At 44.3% G+C, this 27,392-nt stretch overlaps 2 protein-coding genes across 2 annotated transcripts in view; one reads left to right on the top strand and one right to left on the bottom strand.

Moving 5' to 3' along the window:
- Positions 1–764: 764 nt before the first annotated feature.
- asxl1 (ASXL transcriptional regulator 1) lies at positions 765–15,028 on the bottom strand. The gene is given in 12 exon segments (XM_029449003.1): positions 765–3,864; positions 3,941–4,225; positions 4,227–4,914; positions 5,254–5,359; positions 5,819–5,915; positions 6,822–6,988; positions 7,504–7,588; positions 7,820–7,989; positions 9,931–10,129; positions 10,518–10,637; positions 11,421–11,504; positions 14,657–15,028. Coding segments are annotated over 12 exon segments (4,674 nt in total). The 5' UTR covers positions 14,714–15,028; the 3' UTR covers positions 765–1,248.
- A 3,412-nt stretch (positions 15,029–18,440) lies between these two features.
- The window catches only part of LOC115021212 (zinc finger protein PLAGL2-like), a 10,210-nt gene continuing 1,258 nt past the window's right edge, over positions 18,441–27,392 (top strand). The window contains 3 exon segments of the mRNA XM_029451479.1: positions 18,441–18,573; positions 21,334–21,954; positions 21,956–27,392. The exon segment at positions 21,956–27,392 is cut by the window's right edge and continues 1,258 nt beyond it. Of these exon segments, the coding sequence (XP_029307339.1) occupies positions 21,781–21,954; positions 21,956–23,059 (1,278 nt within the window). The 5' untranslated portion in view covers positions 18,441–18,573; positions 21,334–21,780 and the 3' untranslated portion in view covers positions 23,060–27,392.

Genomic DNA, 27,392 nt, shown 5'->3' with positions numbered 1-27,392 from the left:
AGTCGTCGATACCAATACCAGTGAAATTCCACCATTTAATAGCAGTTCGATACCGCGGAAGAACAAAACAAACGCCGTGTACTTCAACATACACTCCTTTATTACCGTTTGCATACTGGTGTTTGTGAGGAAGTTTAACACGTCATAATTCCCTTTCTAATATCCGTTTAATATTGCTGTGAAAACATCTCCTTCAAACATCTGGATTTATTCAACTTTCTCCACTACATAGAACACATCATGATAACTTTATAACTTACTTTCTCGCAATATAAATTTTACTTACTTTACTTACCTAAATACCCCACAATGCTACTCTATGGAACCTCCGTTCACCGTCTGCTAACAGCTAACGTTAACTAGCTCTCCTCTTTTTCAACACTGATTTGTTGTTCCCAATGTAGCATTATAAGGAAATAATATGCATATCTGGACACGACGAGAGTTAACTGCTTCCCAAACACTTATTTTTTTATAAAATCATATGGGATGCCGTTAGTCTTGAGCCCTGAAGGCACTACCTGGCACTAGGGTACCTGCAGTACTGTAGAAAAAGAGTACGGTCATATTGTCAGAATTTTGCTTTGACTAGGTACTGAAGTATCGGTTGTCGTGACATCTCCTAATTACATGGTATGGAACACTGCTATCTTCGACGTGTTGGAATTTGATAAAGGAATTGCAGTTTGAACCTAAAGGCCTGTCTGGCTCTCTGATCAGTTTCTGTGATGCATTTATGTTCATTGAAGGCTTCAAGGACCCTATCACAGTTCAATGATCTCTTTATTTGTTCATTGTACTGAACAGACATGAGTTTAATGAGTCAAAACACAAACTACCCAAACAATGTAATTTACTCATTTTAATGGTTTAAAAAAATACTTCTTTGCGCAATGACACAACAATAGGTCCCCGTTTGCTGAGGAAACAAGGGACCAAAACAATGATGGCCATCAAATGATGACAGGTGGAGCAAGATGAGGTAAATGTTTTTGAGGAAAGAAAAAAAAAAGAAAAAAAGGCACAATTTACAATAATAATAATAATAATAATAATAATAATAATATATAAGTACAGCAAAAAAAGAAATCTGAAACAACAAAAATACATACCAATTATATTATACAAGGCAAATCTTGCCTGTTAGGCTCCTCCTGTGTGCTCTACCCTACTCAGGATTCTGTACACTGTGGAGCCTCTCAGTCCTGCTGCTGACACTGTACAGATAGCACTTCTGACTTCCACATACTATCTGACCACTAGACATGACACACACAATTTGGAGGGCCCGATGCAATCGTCATGGCAGAATGCACCGCAGCCTTGGCACATGATCATGGCTTTGAGGCGACACGAGCACTTGAGCGCCACCTCCTCGGCCGTACTGTCAGTAAAGGCCTGGATACTGAGGGTGGTCTGACCGGAGGCCAGGCGGGGGCGCAGCTGGAGAACACTGTCCGCCATGCTCCGGGAGAAACCGCCGTTGTCCATCATCGACACGTTGGCTGTGTAGCTTACTCCTCCAACACCACCATGTTTGGGGAGCTTCCCATACAGCTGGAAGGGAAGGGCAGAGACAGTAGAGGAGGGGGAGGAGGAGGAGGAGGAAGAGGAGGGAGAGCCAGAGGAGTAGGTAGCTTTGCTGTGCTCCTTCTTTGCCATCCTTGCTAAAGTCATCTCCATGTTGAGGAGTCCCTCCATCGCCCCTCCGCTCAGGTAGCCATCCACAGAACTCCCAGGCTCTTTTTTTGTAACACTCATGGGTTTAATGGGGGAGGATTTGGAAAGAGCCTGGCAAGCGGGACGTGCACCGACTTCATTCTTTATGGTGGGTGCAGGAGAAAGCTGCAGTTCGTGAGACAGTGGGGGCCGCCAGTTGATCTTAATAGTAGGCACCACCTCTGCAGGACAGGGGTCTGCATTGGGAGGAGAGGGGCCATTAGGCATGGTTTGGTGGGCTAGCTGGGGCCTGTCTGGAGTGACTCCCTGCGAGGGCTGACGACCATGAGAGTCTTTTATAACGGCAGACACCACAGCAGTCTGAGAGCTATGGTCTGACTTACTTCTTGAGGACGAAGAACTGGAGGAAGAGGAAAAGGGTGGCAGAGAGGTGATGACCGGGACAGCACCGGGAGCCTGCTGAGACTGACACGGCAACGCAGCTGGGGCCTCAATCAAACAGGAGACTAGGCGACCTGTCGGAGACTTGTTGTGGATCTGAGAGGCTGCACTCAGTTCTGGGCTATGCGACTGGGCTGAAACCTCAGGCCTGTTGCGAGGCCCTGGGGTCCTTGCCAATGGTGGTGTAGTTCCTAGTAATCGGCTGATCTCCAGCCTATTGGCAGAGTGTGAGGGTAGAACTTTCTCCAGGGGCAGACTGCCCTGTAGTAGCTGAGTGACTAAAGGGTTGTTGGCCTCCACACTAGAAACTGGTCTGGCTGAACTGGCCAGTCTCTTTGATGCAGCTGCAGCAGTTGGGTGTGTGAGCGAGGGTTTCAAACCTTCACGACACTCTTCTTCAGTAGAGCTCTGTCTGGAGGCTCTACAATCATCTCCAGACTCCATTTTCACCACAACGTTGTTGTCCCATAGACCCTGCGGGTGGTCTGTGGGGAGAGACTGGAAGTCCTGGGAACGGAGGCCACTGTGCTGAGCATGTGGCAGGCCGTTGGGGAAGCAAGGCTGAATGACAGTCTGACCTTGGCGGTTGGACACGTGGGCCTGTATGACTGGCTGCTGGTTCTTAGGAGGAGGGCTGCAGATGACCAGCTGGCCGTTTCTATGGATGCTCAGTTGGGGGCACCAGTCCTGGTCAGGTTGCTGCTGCTCATCCTCCTGGATGTCATTCTCACAGTCTGAAGCCGTTTCCGTGGAGTCGCTATGTGTCCCAGCCTCGTCTTCTTTCTCTCTACCTGAGCAATGCACTTTTTGAGGAAAGGATGAGTCTGTTTGCCGTCTCTCTGCAGCTGAGTCAGATAATAGTTCTTGGTGTTCCACGTGGTTGGAACCATGCTGGATAACACCACCCAGTCCAGCCTCCTTCCCTTGTACCAGCTCTTTGGGCTGACAGGAGCTGGCCAGCGTCTGAATAACATCCACACCCTGAGCTCCGAACCTGGGAAGGGAATCTGGGATGGAGGTTGGAGCCAGTGAGGGTTTTTTAGAACCCTGGTCCATCTCTGAAGGGGCAGCAGGAGTCTCGGTCAACTCAGGCTTTGGATAGGGCAAGTCAGCTGCCTCGTCTGCGAAACCATTGAAGGAACTCTGGACACTGGTTGATGTTGCTTCTACTTCCTCTCCTGTCTCTGGCCCCCCAGCTGCATCCTCTAGAGGAGGGCTTGGGGTCTGTGGGGCCTCCAAAGACATTGAGGTTGAGGTAGTGGACAGGGAAGGGGAAGGCTGGGGCTTGGGCTCTACATTGAGAAGCTGTAGTTGTGTTCCAGACGAATTAGTGCCTGAAGACAATCCCTCCTCCTCCATCCCTCCTCCTCCTCCTCCTCCTCCTCCGCCGCCTCCGCCGCCGCCTCCTCCTCCTCCTCCTCCTCCTCCACCTCCTCCTCCTCCTCCTGGCTCGATAGGTCCTGGGTGCTCTCTGGCTCGTCGTCCATTGCTGCTATCCGGTAGCCCAGCAGCAGGCCGCAGCCTGACCCCTGCCGGCCCTGCCCCGTCGCCAATGGCTGCAATAGCAGCAGCGGCCTCGCGCTGGGCCCGGGCTTGCTGGGCACGGGCTTTGATATCCGCCAAGGTACGCGCGCCCCCCGTCCCAGACCGCCGCGAGCCTTCGCCGGGGGGCACGATCCGGGGGCAGATCTGGTAGGTTGGGTGACCTTTGACCCAGGGGGGTTTGATTCTGGACAGTTGAATCTGGGACAGAAACACAAGGACAGTGAGTCAAATTTAACCTGGTCAACAACTATTATTTTTGTGCACAAAGTCTTACCCGGATAGGCGGCACCTTGGGCTCTTCGGTTGTCGGCTGCGGCTTTTCCGTACGGACACCGTCAATTGTGGTACGAAAGGACTGACGGTCATCAAGCCGCGGCCTCTTTTCGGGGAAGCTGGAGAAGGCCTGAGTCTCATCTGGCCTTCTCTTCTGTTCCTTGAGCTGAGCACTGGGTACAGGGGTGGTGGCTGGGCTGGCTGAGGGGCTACTCTCACGGCTGCTGGTGGCGGTACCCCCTGTAATGGAGGTGACAACGGAGGCAGTGTCATCCAGGGGATCGACCTGCGACTGCGGCACTGGAGGATGTTGAGGAGGATGAAGAAGAGTCGAGGCCTGCGGCAAAAGCTCCTTGTCTTTCAGAAGGTGAGGAGGGGGAGGAGACAGGCGAGGAGGCAGACGATGAAGAAGAGGAGGAGGAGGAGGAAGTGGAAGGTGAGGAGGTGGAAGCCAGTACAGGTGCAGTCTCTTCTGGGAGAAGGCGGGCTGCAGCTTCAGGCTCTTCGTTTGCGCTGATGGAGGCTGGGCTGGGGCTGGGAGTGGGGGTAGGAGTTGAGGCTGGCAATGCAACTAGCTCTGGCTCTGGCTCGGGCTTTGACTCTATGGAGGTACTCTCAGCAGGGAGCTCCACACCACACTCAGCCTGCAGCACCACTTCACCTTGAACAACAGTGTTGTCGGACATGGGAGAGCCAACAGAAACTGCTGGGATGTCCAGAGCAGCGCTGGGCTCAGCTGCTTCTGCAGACTGCAGGACTGGAGGAGTGCCCTTGCAAAGGGTCCGGCGGGCCCTCCGACGCAGGTCCGCCCGTGTGCGTCTCCTCATCCTGCCGTCTCTCCTCCGCCGACCTACACTGCGTCTCTTGGGGGTACCAGTTGCCACCGCAGCCACATCGCTGTCCAGCACACTGGCTGCAACTTCACTGGCTTCCCTCATGGTCAGCTTTAGGGACTCTTCTTGTGTCAGGCCAGATCTACAGAAACACAAACTACGTTTTAGCACATAAAAGGTAAACACTGACTGATTTGTCTGCATATAACAGTGGCCCTGACTGATGAGATCATACTCGAGTTGTCTAAACTACATGGGGTACAGCAAAGGAGATGAAAACTTAATACATACAAAAAAAACAAAATAAAAAAAAGAATCAAGGCTTTTCTAAATAATACTATCAATACAATATTTAGTCAAGTAATACTTCTTAACTATATGGTAACTTTAAAAAAGGAACCACCCCACATATGACATAAAACTAATATGGCTGTTGTGTGAACAATGAATTCAGACTCAAATGAAATGGGTTGGCTCTTACTTTTGCCCATGGTACTCTTCAAAAAACTTTTCCTTCCAAGCCTCTACCTTCTTCTCTTTCTCCATTTCCTGCCGGAAACGCACCTGCATCTCGTGGGTGAACTCACCTAAATGTGTCAAACACATGTGAAGGTTTAAAAGAGTAGCTCAACAACTGAACTTTTTTAAGTGCATGACCAGTATAATTTTTTATATAAACTTGATTAGCTGCCCGTCGCTTGTGTCAGTAATGTTCCAGTGCTACCATCGGGACTATAAAGACAGGACATTCTCTGAATCAGGTCCCTGAATGGACTGATTCACCAAGATCATGCAAAGTGTATTTGTGTATTTCTACTACTATGGCCTCCTTTTCATTCACACTGCGTAAAGAATGCTGGAGCACATTGCTGCCTTTTGCCGTGGATTTCTCTGCTGGCATTTATGATTTTTCCCCTTCTTCATAACAAACTTTTGGTTACTTTTTGCTTCTGCCAACGCTATCTCTTTCCCCCTTCTCATCTAATGTGGCAGTCCCAGTCCCGGTAAAATATGGCAGCTTGTCCATGATTGACTAATACACTTACCTTCCGCCAGCCTTTCTTTCCAGCTCTGGGAGGCATGGGTGAAGAACTCATTGTTGAGAGCTGAGCTACTCAGTCGGGCCATACCATCTGGTCCAATCTGCAGGAGGAGACACAATGTATAAATATCAGTAAAATAATATTACAAATAGACCTAGAAGGCCCGTACTTGCACTTGCACGTGGTTCTATTCATACTACAATTGAAGGTCCGTGTCAGTCTGGCGTTCCACGTACGCCCATTTACTGATCCACACTCCACATTGGGTTGTTTGCCAGGAGTTCAAAGCCATTTGGCTCTCATTGTATTCCTCTAAAGACAAATTATACTCCTGTTGGTAACGGCGGATCTCCTCAGACAACCTTCTCTTTAAAACAACCATTCAGTTTGTTATCTTTTCCTTCTTCTCGGCAAACCAGCTATAGGTGCATACGCCACCAACTGGACTGGGGTGTGGAATGAAACAGGAGCATGTGCAGTCGGGGCACCTGCTAAGTGTATGGCCCCCTCACGTGGCAGATGGCGACTTTGCGTCACAAGGACCAAAGCAAGCACGCAGAAAGTATGAATTGGCCTCAACATGCATTACATTGACCATCAAAATGACAAAACACAGTGTGTGCCTGAGCTCAGCTTCACAAAATTTAAATTACAAAATTCTAAACTATAAAAAACAACTGGGATAGCATACTGCAGCCTGCCCCAAAATGCTAGTTCAGTTTGTTTTTGTATCTAACTCCAACCTGCCTGCAGCATGAGAAGGTAGTTGAGAGATGACGACTTCTTCTTGGGCCTTTTCCCCCTTTATTTTATTAACAGAACTTAACATCTATTAAGATTTAAATTCACAATTGTGAATTAATTTGACAGCTGAAAAGGGTGCAGAGCAAGGGCCTGTGATGTTTTATTTTCATTCTAATTCTGTGTGTGATAGTAATATTTGGGTATGCAGCACAACTACAGAAAAAAGCTTGGGATAAACGGGAAGGACAGAAACCAAACATACCTGCCGGTCCACCTCAGGCAGCAGCTGCAGCAGCTGCTGCTGCGAGTGTGTGGGGAAGGCTGAGAAGGTACGCACATTGATGAGGGCTCTGATGTTGGTGTTGACCAGGATGGAGCCTGGTGTTTCAAAGTCTACATCCACCCCTCCCCGACTCCTCTTCATGGGACCTGCCACAGCAAAACACACGTTCAACTAGTCCAAAGCCATCTGCAGGTCCATGCAGCTGAGCACCAAATACCTTTTTCCTGGCCCATCTGCAGCATTTTTACAGGATATCTTGCCTTCAGATAGTTGGTGAATGGATTCAATAAAACCCTTTGTGTCGTTTTAAAAGTATGCTTTTCATCTATTATGTATTCTTCCGGCAGGTTGTGTTTATTAAGTAGGATAACTAGTGCAGTGCCTGTTTGGTCAACTGCTCGGCCTCCGGTATTGATTCTTGCCGCTTTCTCGAGAACCGTTTATCCAAAACAACTTCAGACTAGACACGGCACTTCCTTGGGTCTTCAGCAATACACTAGCCGTGTGAGAAGTCGATCGGATGAAGGGTTGTCGAGAAACTTGGAAGGACAGACAGACTCTTTATATTTCAGTTAGATGTGCAGGTCTGAGCTGTCAGGCCGATCAGCATTCTGAATTCTTGCCTTCATGACTGGGGTGTTGGTAATGTTGTTGTTCTTACCTGAGGGGACATGCTCTCCATTTACTTTAAGAGGGGTGAGGACAACACGAGGCATCATGACTGCTTTCTTCCTCTGTCTCCCTGACTGGAGCAAAACAAAAAGTGGGAGGGAAGGTTGACACAGCAGACCGTTCTGAAGTCAGTATATCAAGCAGCACTGTTGTCCTGTCCCTCTACAGATAGTCAAAACACATGGTATGACATGCCTGATGACTTAAACAGTGCACCGAATGACACGGTGGAGGTGCTCTCGAATCCTTTATTGTTGAACACATTGTAAACATGGAGCAGCCAGTGGCTTCCACAGGGTGCTGACCTGTCTTGAGCGGCTCAGTCTGGTCTGGGTGTGTTGAGCATGTTGGGTCTGCTGTGCTTCTGTGCGTCCTTGCTGTCCTGCCGCCCTGCTGAGGCGGGTCTGGGGCTGGTTGCTGGGAGCCGGCAGTTCTGTGGAGCAGGAGGCACTGGACGAGCTCTCATCCACCGAGGCTTCAAGTAAAAAAAAACATGGAAGGGATGTTACAGGGACAAATTGATAAATGTAGATCCATTTTCATTTCATAAAAACTTGTTTTACCCAGATTTTATGCCAGTGGTGGTGTGTTGTTTATACCATGCGTTTTCCTAAAATGTAATTTTAAATAAATCCCCTTGCTCCCAGTTTTGCAGTATAGTGAATAGTAACCCCTGTATCATGATACGCATCTTATTGCCAGATTCTTGCCAATACACAGCCCTAGCTCTTGGCAGAGCATGTGACCGGAGTGACTTTTTGTGCTTTATTCAGTAAACTCACTATGACGCGTCCAGGAGACGAACCCAATGTTTTCCGGATAACGCTGCAATGTAAACAACACAAATCCGTGTTGAAATCGGCAGGAGTACAGCTAGTTAACGTTAGCTGTTAGCAGCCGGTCCGGAGGTGCTATTGACTTGCATTAAGGTGTGTTCAGGCTCTTCATTTAAAATGCGTTAAGGGGCGAAGGAAAAGTGAATTCAAACGTGATCTTGTAAAAAGCAGTTTTTGGTAAGAAACGTATTCAAGCTTACAGTTGTTTGAAGGAGATGTTTTCAAATAAATATAAAATACATATTGGTGGGAGTTATGATGTGTAAAACCTCCAGACAAAAACAACATTCAAACTTAATAAAAAGGAGAAAATGTTGAACATGGAATTTATTGTTTTGTTTTTGACCGTGGTATCAAATTGTTTTCAAGAATGTGGAATTTAACTGGTATTGGTATCGTCTGCTAGGACTTTAAAGCTGACCTGCAGCATGGTGGCACCGCCACTGAGGGAATGAGTCTGGCAAGTTGTCTATCGTTGAGACAGAATAGACTATTGCGAGCAGCCAGTCTAGGTAATTAATGAGAAACACTGCAAAAGTGCATCCGTATAAGCACCCACCAGGCTGAGACAATGGAAGACAAGTCAATGTCAATGTTCAAGACAATGAACAGAACAGAACTGTAACATCTAAGCGAACAACAAGCTTTTAAACTTGTAAACTGATATAAATAAAAACACTTCAACTAACCCAATTAGCCTTAACTATAGCACTTCAAACAGATGGTGCCTCATTGAATTCACAAATAAACAAGATTTACATATCTCGATTTCTCTCCTGCCCTTCTCCTCTCTACGGCTCTGATCTCCACAGCCGGTGGAGAGCTGGCAGGGGCCCGCTGGAGCAGACTACTGCAATCACTACACATCAGACTGCTCTCTGAACACACTGCAGTCTGCTTGGTGGCAGATTCACCTTATGTTCACGGCAGTACTTACCTTAAGACCAGGAGGCGCTAATCCACAGTACACAAGATAGCATGCAGCGGTGAGTCCTCACAACACAACAATAGGAGCAACGAGCTGTTAGCAACAAGCTAACTGTACTCTTCAAACAAGCCGTGAACAGCATAACAATGACTCGACCGGCATCATGGCACGCAGACGAACACACAACCAAGAACACTTTTTTTGGCGCGCACACATGCATCTTTGCTTTCACACACGCACAGCAACTTAATAATAGCACATTGTGTGCAAACGGCAGACAGTTGGCTAGTTCGCTAGCTTGCAATTGCAACACACTTTCCTACGCTGACATGAGTGTGTGGATGAAACAATAAGTTGTTAAATATTACTCATTTACTCAAGCCGTCTATGCTTCATAAAGTTACGACTCCACTGCTTGTGTTAGTCATTACATCAAAACCTCACCTCAGTCAGTTTGCCTGTTTAGTTTATATGGAAGTAAATGTGGGGATGATCAAGGTGAGCATGGTAGACTAGGTCTTTTAATGCACCACCACCACTTGAGTTTCAGGGCGTGGCTTGGCGGGACTACCCCACCATAATGGAAAAACCTTTTAGGGAGGGGCTTCTGGTGTATGTAATTAGATGTATCTAGTGTGTACTGTAGTGTTACCGTCATTGTCCCCGCTGGCAGCGGTGGTCTCAGTGGAGTCGCAGCTTTCCTGCTCAGTGGCCTCAGTGGTTCCGACCGGGGCCACCCCTGTGCCCGCTGCAGAGGTGCTGCTGCTGGAAGCGGGGCCGGCCGTGCTGCTGGCTAGCTCTGTTGGTGTCTCCGACTCTGATGTTGTCTTTGTCCACTGGAGGGCGTTTTTCTACAGAGTGTGAAAAAAAACAGCGTTCTCTCCTGTCAAATGTTTTTGTGGTCAATGCATCAAATTGACTGCTACAATGACTTCACAATAATATGACAGTGTGAACAAACAGCAATAGATTACCTGACTGGGCCAACTGTATTTATCTGCATCCATTTTAGTATTATCATAAATTAGAGCATCTCAGCAATAAGTCGGTCGGCAGGTAGAAAAGATAACAAATAAAGATATTCACTATGCAACCTGTGGTTTATCTTTGGTAACGGCAGAATTTATTGTGGAGAAATTTTTTACTGAGACCAGTTATGCTGGTATTTCTACTCACGTGAATGACTTTTAGCAGTGGAGTGGTGAAGCATTGAAAGTGAAGACGATTGTGTTTGTGTACCTTGAGAGTGAAGAGGCTCATCCGCCCAGGCAGCTTGAAGAAGATGCTGTTCTTGACTCTGTCTCCCCGGACCTGGGAGTGCAGCATAGTGACCAGGCAGGCCAAAGGTGCTGTACCACTATACACACACACACACACACACACATTAATTGGGCAACATAATAAAATACAGCACTGAACAATCAGCAAAAATTACTGTAAATAATCAAATCTTCCAAAAGAGCAATGGCGTAGGAAACTAGAGCCATGCTCATAAAGATTCAAGTTCCCTTTCCATTTTCAATCTGCTTTTTCAGAATATCATTTTAATATCGAATTGCCACGCCCTATTGTTTTTTCATTTTGAAACATATTTTTCGTCTTATCCTTTAAATCGCTTAGAATAGCTCATCAGTGCGTTTGTAGATTCGCTTGCGGCATGCGGAGAAAATAGACCCGGCACTGAAACTATCGCTGCAGAACGCCACAGAGCTCACACTGCGCCGCACCATTGGTCAACACGCTTCCCTAAAATTCGCTGCACATCCGCCTCCAGTGTGAACCCAGCGTTCAGTTGAGAAGGTGACTGGGATGTTTTTATGCAACGCGTTTGCATTTACCATGAAAACATACTGTGTTAAGAGCAAGCATAAGGATTTACAGATGATGGGTGTAAGCAAGAAAAGGTCTCGGGTCCCCAACTTACCTCCTGTTTGGGTCAGCAGCAGGCCAAGTGATCCATATAGAAGGAAATAAAAAAACCTCAGTTATAATCACACTGATTGACATGTTCAGTTCTTGTGTGAGCCGTGAGATCAGTTCACAGACTGCTAAAAAATACTAGACGAATACAAAAGACAATAACAGTTAGGAAGAAATGCAATGGTTTACAACGTGTGTGTGTGTGTGTGTGTGTGTGTCTGACCGCATTTCCTTCAGCCCCTTGGTCTGGATGACATGGAGGATTTGTTTGGGAGTCATGGGTGCATCAGAGAAGTTCTCCAAAACCTGGAAAACAGCCACATTGTTTTTACCACGCAGACAGACAAATACTTATGCATTTATCCTTCATTTACCCGTACTCTTTTGTTTCTGCCCATTGCATGCAAGGGACAGGAAAGTCTTTTTCAGCCATCATTGTCAACAGTTTGAAGGCCAATCCAAAATTTCTAAAAGTGCCACAAAAGCAAAACATTATACATCTGTCATAAGCTAAAAATTCACGGATATCAGCCCTGACCAATGTGTCAGTCAGAAGGTCAAGGCAGTGCAACTGCAATTCATTTGTATCCATGTCTGGAAATGTCATGATAATAAAAAAAGATATCTAAGTAAGTAATCCTATTATCGAAAGCACCACACGTGTACTTTCACATGCTGGTGTAATATTTTCAATAGAAAAAGAGTACATCCACTTTATAACCGGCTAAAATCGAAAACATTTTTCTCTGTGTTTCGGGCCCTGTCAGTGCTAAGTTGGAGTTCGTCTTCCACAGAGGTTTCAATGTCAAATGCCAAACTGTTTTTTAAATGTCCACCTTCCGGCTCATAGTCAAGAATTGGGTGTCGGGCTAACTTACAATTAAAATCCTTTTCAATTTGTGCTAGGTTGACTACATGCGTTTGCATTAGTCTACGTCTTTGACCATTTTGACTCTGAAAAAACAGTAGTGTCAAAGTGTTCAGCGATAGTAAAGGCTACCAGTCAATCCGTGTTCTCAGGTTCTTTTCTTTCCCTTGGAAGTGTGCGATCATCGAGCTGAGAGGCTCCCAATTAAGCTGCATAGTGCTGGAAGAAGACAGCTTGCTGCCAGGACAAGTCTTCACCTCCGCTGCATTAGTAGGGAGACATGGGTCTTCAAGATCAGAGTCTAATGCTGTGTTTCCAACTCATGGTACGGCTCTGCTTGACTCCACTCACTACTGCTACCAGGTGCTTTACTCTATTTATTTCTCCACTGCGGATAGTACACCCTCAGTGTAGGCAGGGAGATCTGATGATTGCTGTCGCGATGCCGCATCAAACCTCCGTGGGAACGGGACTTTCACTGAATCCTTTCATCGTCAAACCAACCAGATCGATGCACTTCATCGACTGTAAGGCATGTTATATGGCATAGTTTTGCCAGCTGCAGTTTCTAAAAATGTGGGGCATGGGATTTTTAAAAATTATTTATAAATGGGATTTTTTTTTCTTCATGCGATCACAATTTACGGTAGTTTTTTTTGACGCCAGGTTTCTGCAGGATGTCCCGTGACACACTAGTGACAATTCTCTCTGACCAATCAGCTGTGTTTAAATCCTTTTAGTATCGGATCAGCTCGCTTGGAACCTCAACCGAGGTGGTACCAGGTACTATCCACAACTTGTCCTAATGAAAAACAAAAAAAGGCTGAAGAAAAAGCTGCAACGGGAATTGGGAAAAGACAATATTTCTGATGTGCCCATCTCTCTCAAGATGAAATATCCATGCTGAACAAGGGTCTTATCTTTTCATGTGTACAATGTTCTAACTTGTCAGACACCATATTGATATTTTCAACTCACTACTCTGTAGAGAGGCATATTGGATTCGCACTCTTAACACAGTTGAGCCTTTTGGCCTAAATGAAGAACTAAAGAATATGTCCCGTTTCCTCTAATTTATTACACTTGATGGGTACAGTACTTGTACTTTTTGTACTTCATTCCTTGTAACTTTAAGATACATCTGTGTTCTTTTGTTTCTGATGTGACGACAGTGCATGGGGTGTGGCACTTTGACATTGTCTATGGCAATGAGATGTGATCTAGTGTTTTTCCGACCCTATTTACAAACATGGAGGCGCAAAAATATCAAAACCAAATTTCACTATAATGCAGTCCAGTACAACACCACCATTAACTACGACTTCATAACGATATACAGGTTTTAGCAAAATGTGGCCTCTATAAGCTTCGTAAAAGCAGAATATGTGGCTTAACTGTGGTCCTGGATTGCATTGGTGTAGTAGTGTAATGAAGAGGCCAGGAGGGTATGTGTTGAGCTGCAGCTGTGAGACCACTATGAGGAATATGAACAAGGACCATTGAACTGAATCATCCCCATGTACTTCATCTGCAGTCAGTATACAATAGGGATGTACAACTATTACCTTAATTGACATTCTTCTTTAAAACAAGATGAGTGAATAGCACTTATTTTATAATATGCAGTACTTGTTTCATGCTTAGAGACTGAGTGTGATTTTCTTCTATACCAGCTATACGAGTAGAAATCAAAGGCCTATCCTGCCAAAACAGACCCAAGTAGCTAGTGAACCCATTGCCCTCACACTGAGGAAAACCACACCTGAACACAATTCTACAGAATCATATATTAACTTCTGTCATTTAGCCAACTGCTTAGTTGTCGGTGTGCTTTATAATTAATTTAATATACATTCAATAAAGTTCACTTAAAATAATCCCACCCATGCATTTAAACTGTTTCATGCGACTACACCTCTTTCCTAAATATCCCATTACTGCTCGTTGATCTTCTGACAGATCCTGATTGATTTAACTAACATTAACACAACTTATTTGTATTTTCCTGCACAATCCAATCTTCACAATACAGCTGAGTGGTGGTTAATGTTAGCTATAAGCTTTGCTAACGGTAGCGTGCATTATGATCAGCATAACGATCTAATAGCGACTAATACATTATGTTAGACACTACATTAACATTACGAGTTTGACAAGGTCGCAGTTTACTGGATAGTTTGTCCACATTAAATGCATTAACTTGTCGCGTATCTTGAGTTACTCGGGTTGCTCAGATGGTAATTAGCGTAGGGCTAGCTAGCTTGCTGCCTAGCAAACAAAGAGCTCAAAACAGGAGAGGTGGGTGTTAGCGTGCTAGCCAGCGTTAGCATGTTGCGTTGCGTAGCTCTTTATGTCAGCAGCCAGAAAGACATGCAGCACATGTAAAATGTGTTCCCTAATTACATTTAATTCAAACATAACCTCCCTGCAGGCTGGGCTAGCACTGCTAACAGCTAACCTAGCTGATATTACAGTACAAGCAATGGTCGCGAGGAGCATGAACACAACAACACATCTGGACCCATCACTTCACATTAAACCATACATAATTTACATGCAGCTAGTTAAATGCTCAAAATAGGCTCTTTACCATGCGAGCTGCCTCAGCCCAGGTCCGCTCCTTCTTTCTCTTTTGTTTGTCCTTCATTTCCTCTGCGCTGGTGTCTGCGGCTAGCCTGCTGTGTGTCTATAACGCAACCTCAATACGATGGCGGTTTAGCTTCTTAGCAAAATGGCTAACAACGTTATGGGTTAACTGTGTAGACCCAAGACAAGACGTTCCTTTTAGCTCGGGACGATGCTGTGGAGTCTGCTAGTTTTTGATTATTCTCGCTACTGTGCCCAGTGTCTTGTCTAAACTAGCTCAACACGCATCGTCTCTCTGTAGCACAGAAGCAGTATGAGTGCAGGGTTGGCGCTGCTGCAGGACAAGCCTCTTTGGAATGCAACAACCAGGTCAAAGGTCAAATCCTCCGCAGGAATGCAACGACAAAAACGTGCAGCCCTCTGCATGCAAATAATACATTTAAATATACAGTCTATGATTTAAAAAGATGCAGCATGCAAATAATCATATTTGATATTAGTTTATATTGAGCCTTCCATCCTCCACCACACAGACATTATTTAACCATAACATATAAAACAATAGAGTCCATTCATTAGAGCACCAAAATGTTTCTAAATTCATTATAATGTAAAAAGAAGAATACATAGCTAAAGCTGACTTTTCAAATCTAATTAAATCTAATTAATTTAAAAAGCCCAATATCACAAATTACACATTTGTCTCAGTCTGCTTTACAGACTGTTCAGGATAAGACACCCGCTGTCCTTAGACCAGGGGTGTAGCTAGGTTTTCAAGTTTGGGTGGGCTTAGCCCAGAGGTGAGGTGGAGCTGTATGCACCTGCATGGTAGTACAATTACCATTAAAGGAACTCAGCTGGCATGATGATGGAGAAGTAAGTCTGGGAGTTTTGCACTGACCAAAGCCGCTACACATCCCATAGTGTTTTGTGCTGATTGCGTCGTCAATATATTAGTCATGTTAACCAGGTCCATGTTACCTGGCCTTAGTCATGGTGACATGTCTTAGGAGTAGAGTGGACTTCCCATCCTCTAGGGGGGTCCGGGGGCATGCTCCCCGGGCAGATTTTTACGATTTTAACGTTTTAAAGTTAATTGTATGCATCTGGTGCACTTTGAGAGCAAAATTATGATGCTAGATCTAATAGAACTTTGTGGTCTTGGTAAGGGGAGGGGGAACAACTTTCAACACTAATATGAAACATATATCTGCCTCTCCTTCTGCATGACCCTTTAAAATAAGTTTAAACAATGATTTATTAACTGATCGAGACATAAATTTCATGACATCCAAACGTCATGTTCAAAATGCAAACTGGTGACATGTATGGTGTAAGTGTGTTCACTGTCTTGTGTGTTAAACAAATGCATTATTCTCTGGAACTTCGAGCTGTGTGTTTTCATTAATGATTTATTTATGATGATTTACTGTGGCCTATTACAGGAATTTAATCCAAAAATTGCTCATTTACTGAACTAACCTCCATCACACTGTTGGCTCCAAAAGCACTTGTTCTTTGCTGCTGCTTCCCTGTGGCAGAGCTGCACCTTTCCTTAGGACTCTACTTATATCCATCTGATCAATGAACATTGGCAGATTATGATAGTTAGAATAGCTATTCACCCTTTCCTGCTTACAATTGTTTTCCATAGTGAACAAACGTTAGCTGTTCTGTAGCTAGCCAGTTACTATTGACTACTGACAGTACACCAACAAACATAGAAGACCTAATGTTACTACACTTTTCTCTTTCCTAGAGTTATTAAAAGTTAAGGAGCTAACACATATTAATAACTTCTTACAATTTCACACAGTGCATCTTCCAAAATGTCAACCTCTCATCTCCAGCATGACTTGTCAGAAGTTACAGATATGTATGTACAGTCTATGGCAGCACCTTTTTCCCCAGGGTCCTAGCGCCCTTGATTTACTCTGAGCCATCTCTCCCCTCCCCCAGGGTCTTAGTGCCCGGTAGATTACATTGTAAAGTATGAATTTGAAGCCCACCTAAAATGTGCCTAGCTAGCCACTGCCTTAGACCCTCGCATCGCACAAGGAAAAACTTCCTAAAAGAAACCCCACAATTAAAGGGGGAAAAATGGAAGAAACCTCAGGGAGAGCAACTGAGGAGGGATCCCTCTCCCAGGACGGACAGACGTGCAATAGATGTCGTGTTTCCACAAGAGGATCTATTTACTGCACATATGTGAAGCAGTTGTTAATACTGGATGATAACAGACAACACAGCAACATTCAATATGGGACAAATAAACATACCTAGGAGGAGCCAAAACAGAAAAGGCTATTTTAAACATACAGGCCTTTAAATCAAGTAGGTTCAGCAAGGATGTTGCATGAGAGCATTTCAGCAGGGGTGCTCCTTGTGACCCTACTCACTGCTGCATAGGGTTTGAATGAACCCTTATATAATAACTTCAATATCAATATCAGTATCAATAATGTTATGTTGCCTTAATGCTTTCATACAATATTTAATCCAAACTAGGTCTGGGTAATATGCTTAGATGAATGTGATGATCGAGAGATGACTGGTGATAATTTACCTTTATGATGACATAAAATGACATCTTAGACCCTACTGTTGTTACTGAGCTGAGATCACCAACAACAGTTATTACCATCAAGAATGATTTTTCATGCCCAATGAGAAATACAGTAATCTTTGCATTTTAGGTCAACGGATCCTTTAACAAAGACACAACACACTGGATCAATCCAGATTACGTAGCTGAACACAATTAGTAGATTAGTTGGTTAGTGATTGACAAAGATTCATTCTGCAACAATTCTGCTATTTAAAAACATCATTTAGGGCTTTGGGACATTGTGATGGGGTATTTAAACTTTAAATTGTTAGACCAAATGATTGATACAAATAAAATAAAAAATGACAATGAAAGTCATTTTAAGTTTCAGCCCTTGATAGTACCCACAACTACACCATTGATTGTACAACATCAGTAGAGACAGTTATATTCATCTAAAGAGCAGAAAAGCATGGCTTATTATTTTTAAATGAAGTTTGCTTGCAGAACAGTCAGGTTGAATCTAAAACAGAAATCTGTACTTGTTTTCAAATTTAAGGAGATACGTCTGAAAGAATGTGCATACTTATACATTTACATAGATACATTTTACAATGTTATCTATTTGTGACAGTTGTAACAGTAAACAGTAATTTGTGTATAATATCTCCATCTCATTGAGAATTTGATGTGTCTGCGAGCAGGATAAGTACAAGAGGAACATTGACCCCTATGATATTCTTGGTTGTGGCAAATAAATCCCAAATAATTGTGTAGTTTGACCCAATTCTAACACGTATGCTCCACTTTGACTCCTTACAAAAAGTAAGAAAGGAGAACAGAACACCCCATTGGAATTGTATTACCTGTTTCCTCATTTCGTTCTTGCTATTCAATTCACAATATTCATTGTTTAAAAAATGTTTTTGCATGCTTTATTGTTTTATGTTGGATTTATTGATTTAAGTAAAGCACGTTTGAATTGTTATTTGATTTTTTTTTATAAATGCTGTATACAGTAAATAAAATTAAGTAAATTATTATTAGAATATTATAAATATATATCAAGGTATATGTCTCTGTTTTACACCTCAGGCATATTTACGTAAACCCTTCTGATATGTTTGTAAATCAGTCAAATAAATAAATAATAATCAGTGTGTGAGTCAGTGTGTGTGTGTGTGGGGATCTGGTTCCTGCTAGAGTTCCCCTGAGCCCGGGGTGTGACGTCACTCTCCCAGAATGCATGGCTTCCAGCGCGGCGCCCAACAGTCCAGGCCCGGACTCTAAGAAACATCTCTAAAACTTCTTCCAAAATGTCGATATGGAGACGGAATGGAGGCTGGACAGAGAGCTGGACTGAGACGCAATCGGTAAGTAGCGTTGTGTCCGTGTCTGTTGACCTGAGCAGGACTTTCACTCTGCTCGGTAAAATATAGAGGAGTTAGCTCCCGTAACACAAACTCCGATACAACTTAGTGAACCGCTCATCTTTTGTTTTTTAACCAGCATGCTGGTGAGGCTAACTGTCTAACTTCATCCACAGCCTAACTAACACTAGTCAGCGCATTCCTTCGGAGTAAAACTAGTGTAACACACTCAAACCTCCCTGCAAAAAGCCTAGTTTCTCCTCCGCCTGCGAATTCTTTTTGAACACAGCAAGGCTAGCAGTCACTTTAGCCCCGGTCTGGTAATGACCCCGTTCCGCCACTAATGTTACCCGTTTACACTTAATCATTTCAGTCAGGCTATCGGCCTGGGTGCAACTTCTCCCCCAATTCATTTGGCTCCAACAGGACAAACAATATCGCAGTCAGTTTAACACAATGGAGAGGGCTTAGGTAGAAAATGTGTGGGGATTAAAGCTTTATGGCAGCTCAATGCTGAGGACCCACAAGATGGCACTAGCAGCTCCCATCACCTACTGTTCATGCAAAGTCGTCCTTTGGTGCTTTTATCAAAACTCCCTCTGCGTGTGATCCTTGAGCAATGACATGGAGTGGACAACATCCACTGGTGGCACATGTGTTGAAACTCTCTGCTTGAGTGAATAATGGACGTTTTAAGTAAAACTTCTATATGCAGATGTTACTTAATCTTGTTGACATTTTTGTTTTACGAGGACGTTTTTGATTTATCTTTGTATCGCTCCTTAAATCAGAAAATTGCCACGTTTTTAGGAATAACATGTGCATTTTAGTGAAATGATAAAATGTATTTACAACAACTAGCCAATCAAAAGTAAAGGCACTCATGCTGCAGCATGGTCCTGTTCACAGTGTTACATTATGATAATGTGAATCACATAAGTTAAATAAAAGTGTTAGAAAGCAAAAGAAGCCTTTGAATCCTGGACTGCGTGGGTACTGTTGTTCCCTGTTTAAAGTGATCTGCTGCTGCGAACACTTGGAGGAGCGTCATGTCACATGAGAGTTGCTGGTCCACTTACAAAGTCAGCTCTTAAACTTAAACTGAACACACCGCGCTGTTGCTGCTAACTTCATACCTGCTACGGCTACACACACACGCGCGCGCTCCCTCGTTCTTTAGCTCCGCGAGCGACTGGCCGCATACTTGCTAACGGCTAGGTACCGTGGGCTGAACTCATATCATTTGCGGGTGGTGGCAGATTGGCAGTTTAATACAATCATAATGACCGACTCGCCGTCACACACACGCTCTTGTGTCTCTGCCTGCGTGTGTTTTACTCTCTCTCAACTGCATTCGCTAGGATTAAATACAACCTGCGCACCGAGTTAATACGTTAGTTTATAAACATCTTCTAAATGTATTTATGCATGCTTGGGCCCTCTGGCGGAAACCCTGAAGTAGTAGTGATGCCTATAAAGTGTAAACATAAGCATATTCTTTTAAAATAAGTAATACAGCTAAGCTTGAGCTTTTTATAAGTACTGTCTTTCAAACAAATAAGTACATTTCAAAATTTGACATCCAATCGCCTTATTGCTGAATTTACACACTGATATTTCTTGTATGTATTGTAAAAATCTTTTCATTGGTTGTCAAATATCCACACATTTTGGATATATCTGGACTCTCACTTTTTTGAACCTTGGAAAGTGTTCTACTCCTTTTTTTATCCTTACATATAGTATTTGCTACTATGTTAATCCTCTTGAATATCTGATTTAAGTTCAATATTTCATAATGTGAAATATTGATTATATTGATATAATGAGTTTGTTTATTTGATGCACCTGGGCACTGATAGCCTACCTTAAAATGAACTGAATGGGTTTTTATTTCCTCTGAAACATTACTCCAGCAACCCAACAACTTTTCTTTTTTTTTTTTGGATTACCTTTTTTGGCGGCTGTTCTGTCTGAGACTATAAAACCATCGTAGTGTAGAAGTGACATGTACCTAGTAGCTCTATGCTATTGGAACCCACATTTTGTTATGTGCTTGTCATGTCATTTACAATACACCGAAGCCAGTCTGACTAATTAATAACAGACATTTTGAGCCAACTACCTATTTTAGAGGCTAATTGTATTATTTTTGGTATGTTTAAAATTAGAATGAGATCACATTATATAAAACTCCCCGTCGCGGAACATTAACCAGGCATGCCTATGGCATATTAATTATTCACCATAAATACTTTGAATGAGTAACTTGTTGTGTTTGCTGTTTTCTACCAGCATAGACAAGACAGACTGGGTATTTCTCTCTATGTTCTTATCTTCTGACAGGCTGATATGACAACATGTACGTGTATTGATTACACCTGATACCCAGTATTAAAAAAACCCCAAAAAAACGGTTTATGCTGCTGGAGCAGAGTGGTAGGTTGGTGTTCAAAACGGCCACACAGAGCAACTAGTACTCATTCAAATAATATATATATATATAAAAAGCTTGTGTTGTATATTTATTATTTAAAAATGTAAATGAATGAATGGCAATTTAATGCTATTAAATTATCATTTACCTAATTATCATTTAAAAAAATGACAGGTAATAATAGATTATGACGGAAATATTACGTGTGTGAATTATGTTTTGCCTGTTTTATAGTTGTGTACAGTCAGCTCATCCAGCATTCCTCTTACCATTTAAGCAAGAAAGGTATCACTGGCACAGAGTGACACTTTGTTTCTGTTTTACAGGTCTGTGAAGATGTCGAGCTGCCCCTGTGATTCTGCTGCTGTGACTGTGGCTTTCAGGGCTGCTGAATAATAAAATAGACTGCAGGACAACACAAGAGCTTTTCTCAGGAAACACACAGACCCAGTCAGAGCTTCCAAAGCTCCTCATCACCACATCCCTTTTGGGGTTGCTATGGCAGCTGCTGTCACAGAAACCAAGTGCTGGACACAAGCTTGCCCCAGTAAGGCAGGACAGAACACTAGTCATTGCCACAAGAGACCATCAAAGAGTCAACAAACAGCACTTGGCGTTAATTCTAGCACTCTAAGTTAACAAAACGACCAAAGGTCTGTAGGCTGATGGTCAGCTCTCTGGAGGATCCTCATGAGTCTTGTCTGTGTCTGCTCAGGCTCTTGGCCAGAGTCCCTGTGCAGCAGCAGAGTCAGTACTGTTCCTTCTGTTAGACCATGTTTCACCAGCAGGACCATCTGAAGAGCCAGCTGCAGGACAGCCACCCAGTAGGCAGGCAGCTCTTCCACTGCCAGGAGTGTGGAAAGCAGTACAACACCCAGCTGGGTTATAGACGCCACCTGGTGGGAGCACACAGTGCTGCAGCAGGCCTGCCCTGTCCAGAGCCTTCACTTGTTGGAGCACCTAGGCAGCCATATTGACAGGCCTCCACCATCAGAGGGCAACAATAACGCTACTGTGCCAGTGAGAGAGAGGAAGTACTCGTGTGAGCGATGCGACCGCCGTTTTTACACTCGAAAGGATGTACGGCGTCACGCTGTAGTGCACACTGGGCGCCGTGACTTCCTGTGCCCGCGCTGTGCACAACGCTTTGGCCGCAGAGACCACCTGACCCGCCATTTGAAGAAGAGCCATGCGCAGGAGTCCGGGTTGATGCCACCCGGTACACCCAGCACTCCTGTGGCTACACCGACCCCTGCCACCCAGTGCCCGGTGAAGGAGGAGCACAGCCCTGTGGCCTCTGACATGAGCTCCATCTCCAAGGAGCCCATGGAGACTTTCTCCAGAGACATGTACAACTCCTACCCCATGACTAATCCTGTCCCCGGGATGGGCCACCCTCACAGCCTTATGCAGGGGTCCTTGACATCGAGTATGGGTGTGGCTCGCCACATGCCCCCACAATCTTCTCACCACCATCACCTGCAGCCCTCGGTGGCTCCGCAACAGCAGCCCTACAACATGGCCAGGTACCAGCACGGATCTACCTCATATCCTCGCACCGACGTGGACAGTTTCCTGCTGGACCTACAGAGTGCCCCCCCACCTCACCTGAGTGCAGTCAACTCCTCTACCTCTACTTCTGCCTCCCCTCAGAGGGAGGTGCTGGGTGAAGGTGTGGGTGCTGGCGGCGACCCCCACCTGCTGTCCAGGAGCCCCGCTATCTCCTCAACCGAGCTGTCCTGTACCACTAACATGGACCTTGGGCCTCTGTTGGGCTTCTTGCCCTTCAGCCTGCCGCCCTACACCCCCCACATGGGGATGGGGGGGTTAGTGATGAGCTATCCACCCGCCACCACCACTTCCCCTCCATCCTCTTCCACTGGGCTGTCCTCCCAGTCTCCGGGGCCTTTCACCTTCTTCCAGCCTCCACAGGCTCATGTACCGCAGGGCCCTGGAGCCCATAACCACAGCCAGCTACCTCAGGCATACAGCAGTCCTGCTATGAGCACCTCCAGCTCCCTACCTCACTACTACCAGGCCTTTCAGCAGTAAGCAGCTCTGTCCCCACGAACCTTACCTTCACAGGCTTTTTCATGAAAAGGGTCAAACATGAGAATAGCATCTTATTGTATGTGTGACTTTAGCCTGTCAGTGCTAATGATGCTAATCTTTTTTTTTTTGTTGAACACAACAAATCACCTCGTCAGTATTACCTCATTATTTAAAAAGGAAGCTTGGACGTTTGAGGATATGTAGTTGGTGTTACTACAACCAAAGTAGAGTACTTCTTCTTTTTGCCAGACCAGTTACCAACAGTGGATGCACTTAACAAACTTGGCACAATGCTGATAGTTATAAAGATTTAGGTTATTAAGGAAAATGCTACCGTGTTAGGCAATGTCACCTTCCTTACTGAAGCTGGGTTGAGATTTCCTCATTTTAGAATAATGGAGCATGAACAGTCTTACAGCGATAACAGTTGGTGTAAGATGTACTCAGTTTTTAGTTAGTGTATAGGATATGTTGTGGTTAAAGGTGCAATGTGTATGTTATGGCCAGAATTTCAGTTTCTAAAACTCTCATTACCAACAGACTGTGGAGAGGTTAAAATGTGCTCATATTAGCATATAGCTCCAGTCTGCACCAACATGAGAGGACTAAGAAGTAGAGCTGCCCAAGAGCTTGTCAATGAGACCTCCATGGTCCCGGTACGCTTTGATTGTTTGTTTTATTGTATTAAATCCAAAGTAGCAGAAACAGGAAAAGGACCTGCAGCCACACGGCTCCTTCCTGCCACTTTGGATGGTCCAATAAATAAAGTATCAAAGCATACATGAGCCGTATAGTCCCGGTTCTGCCACAGTAAACCCAATATGGCTGACGCAACACAAGGAGATATAAGATGGCACTGTTATTATGACCGGCTCTCGTGAGTTTTGGCAGTTTGGTTGTATTTGACGTATTCTTGCCCTGCTGTTAGAAGCAGGCTTTTTCTTTTTTAAACTGATGACTAAGTTTCGATTGTATGGACCCAGTAGTAGAGGGGAAGTTCTGGCCCTTGCTTCTTTGGAGCCGGTGGCTCGGTGTTACACATTGCACCTATTAACGCACTAAAATCTGCAGTAAAGAGCTTCCCATCCAGTCATCCACCTTCTGATACAAATACAGAACTACATGGGAAATGATCATTGACAAAATATTTCAAGTGTTGTACATGTAACTGCGGAATTCAGAATCTGGCCGATTTATTTAGGTGTCTGAAAGTGCAGTCAATAAGTTACAGTTAACAACAACTGTACAGCTAGACTGCTCATACTATTGTTAGCCAATTGAACAACTAGCAAATCAAAAATGTCACACAACGTTACTGGAATTGAACTGTAAAAGCATTTGAGTAACATCAGAGTCTGAAATTCTGATGTCTTAAAAAAATGTAACAGAGCAGCTCTTTAAGCCAGAACCCCCCGTCGGAAGCCCGGAGGATTTGTAGATGCAGTTATGTGCTGTCATATCAGCATGGTGACAAACGCTGGTGCTAAATAGCTACTTTTTTGGCAATATTACGTAGCATCACTAGATTAAAATGCCCTTGCGTTTCATTTTCAACATTGCAGGCCTTTAAAGGCCAAATCACACGAGATGAAAAGCTGCTGCACCACTGCTGTCAGTGGGGAGACATTCTGTAATGAAATGTTAGGACACAATAGTTACCTTTAGACAGAAGTGGTGATTAGAGAAAAATGTTTTCAGTGTATTAAACATATTTCAGTTTTTGAGATCACCTGTTAACCTATGGGTGCACCAATCTGAAATCCCCTCAGCCTTTTTAATTGACCTCAGTCCCAACTCCTCTATTTCTCCCCTCCTGCGGCGCTCCAAGCAGCCTCAGTGAGAGTTACGCATCTCTGCCTGAACAGCGCCTCAGAGAGCAGCGCTTTATTCTACCTTAAATCCCTTGAATCTGCTGTGTTGAAAAGGCCAAACTGAGAACTCTAAATGTACATTTGCTGACACTGCTCACCAGGTCACTGATCTCAGGGTTGCTGCTTGTGTCACATAAAACACACAAGAACACACTCTTCTTCTCGGCCTGATGGGTATTTGCCCTGTTCCCACAGAACCCACACTTAGGTGTTAATGTAATTTGTTCTGAATGAATGTCCATGTTCCAGGAGAAGGCCAACCAGAAGTGTAACACTTAGCATGATAGTCCTGAATCTAAAATGTGGCGGTGACACATGTAGCTGAGACTTGACAGTGCTTACAACAGAGAAAGTGTTTCCACATCTTGGAAAACAATCTGTGGAATTCTCCTTAATTGTTACAAGACAGCCAATTGTATAGCGTAGAAGTACAGCCCCGGGTGTGCAGACAGCCGGGTCTTTTGATCCATTTGTGCCTGGCCTCTGGTACCGTTTGTATCTGCATCTCACTTGCATTCCTGCTGTAAGTAGTGCAGATGGAACCTGTGGAAACAGCAAATCTAAAATGTCAATTGCCATTGTCATATTATAGTTCACCTGTGCGATCCCAACTCGTGTTTTAGTAAGGAACATAAAAGCACTTTGCAATATGTTGATCTATCTACATTGAAGTGAAGTAGAGGTCATCCAGCCCTCTCCCACATGTCCATGTTTCCCAGAGTAGAAGGTGGCAGCCCTACCTCCATGATGTGACCTGGAGCACTTCGACACAGAGTTGTAAGTGGGCATAAGGAATTGTCAAAGCCCTCCCTGTTATCTGTTGTGTTCTTTCAAACTGGACCACTGGATCTAAACAGGTTGTATCTGTGACCTGCTTGCTGTGAATGTCTGACTTTATTCCTGTATCCAATGCAGCATTGATTCTACAAAGGACCTCAAGAGCACTTGAACCTATTTCCTAGCTTTTACTATGTCACAGTGATGGATCCCATGTATCTGATGTAATTAGAGCTAAAAGGTGACCCCACCCACCCACCCCCCCACTCCCCTCTCGTCCCAGCCTCATCTCTCCTGCACATTCTCAGGAAAGCCAGAGAAGGTTGACGAGGTGTTGAGATTCAAGTTTCCTTTAACCGTCACAGTGCAGCATGGCAAGAATAATGGATCCAAACCAGCAGCCTCCAACAGTGGAGGCTCAACTCGTGAAATTGGCCGTGTAGTGGAGATGGAGGAGCCCTCCTGCTGGATGTTGTGAGGGATGGATGTGATATTGGAAAGAAGATGTTTAGAGAGAAATGTTCAGATGATGCTCTCCCTTCTGCCTTAACTCCATGAACTATGTCGAAGGACTTCTCTCACCAGCATTATTACCAGCCTCCAAGCGTTGCACCAATGTCTTAAAAAACTACTGTTGTGCCTCTCTAAGAGTGTCTAATCTCCTGACTGGGTTTAAGCACTTATGACATTTCTAAAAAAGGATGAATTTGATCTGTACCTCAAACACGCAGAAGTGTGGGTTTCTGTTTTTATTTGTATTTGATTCTAGTTATTTTGGCTCTTGTGCCATTAGATTGAAACTATAAAGGTAGATTTTATGAATCTAAACTCTTTATCTAGCGACGGACATTGACACTATAATTCGGTCAAATTTTCTACCTCTACCTTGTCGTATATCTTTCTGCAAAAATCATTAGAAATAGTTTAAACCTGTAACAGTTAGGCAGATTTGTACCACTGTTGAACATGGGAATATGCTCAAAATTCAACTTTGAAGTACACATGAGTCCTCGTGGTGTATTCCAGAGTCAAACATGGTTCTCTTTACTTGCCTTTAATGATATTTCTACTTATTTACTACCTCAGAGAAGAGACAGGGGACTGTCCATCTAACTGCAGAGAAATGTCTGTGTAGAGTTTTATTTTTGTCAGAACAAGCACATGTACTTTGTAACTCCATAGTTTTTTACTGAGGTTAGCTCACAACAGAATGATGTCTAGTGCAACAAGTAGCACATTGCCTGGCCGCTCACCCTGCATCTGTTTACTGCCTCTGCCTCTTCAGTCTGGAATGTTTACTCTGTTTAGGAATCTGGCTGCAGGAATTCGCCGTTGCATGTTGGAATGTACAGACGACACATCGGCACTGTGACCTTCACTCCGAGCACCTGAAGAGCAACCTCACTTCCAAATGGATGTTTGTTGCTCCGATGCAGATCAGTCGAGTACAATGCCAAACTCTGGCAGCCTCTCCACTGAGCTGTGCTGCTCGTCAGCTACATATCCCTGTGAATTGAATACCTTTGTATGAACTCATCAGTGTGGGCTCTGGAGATGATGGTGGACATTTGTTATAATTTTCAACAATAATGAAGCACTTGCAAGAATAGCCTGTCCTCTCCGGTGCAGCATCTGGACACCGTTGACTCGGGAAACTTCAGTTTGGATTTGACCTCTTTTGCAGT

The sequence above is a fragment of the Cottoperca gobio genome, chromosome 2, assembly GCF_900634415.1.
Source record: "Cottoperca gobio chromosome 2, fCotGob3.1, whole genome shotgun sequence".
NCBI lineage: Eukaryota > Metazoa > Chordata > Actinopteri > Perciformes > Bovichtidae > Cottoperca > Cottoperca gobio.
Note: the sequence above shows the minus strand (reverse complement) of the source record. Positions and strands in the feature narration are given on the sequence as shown.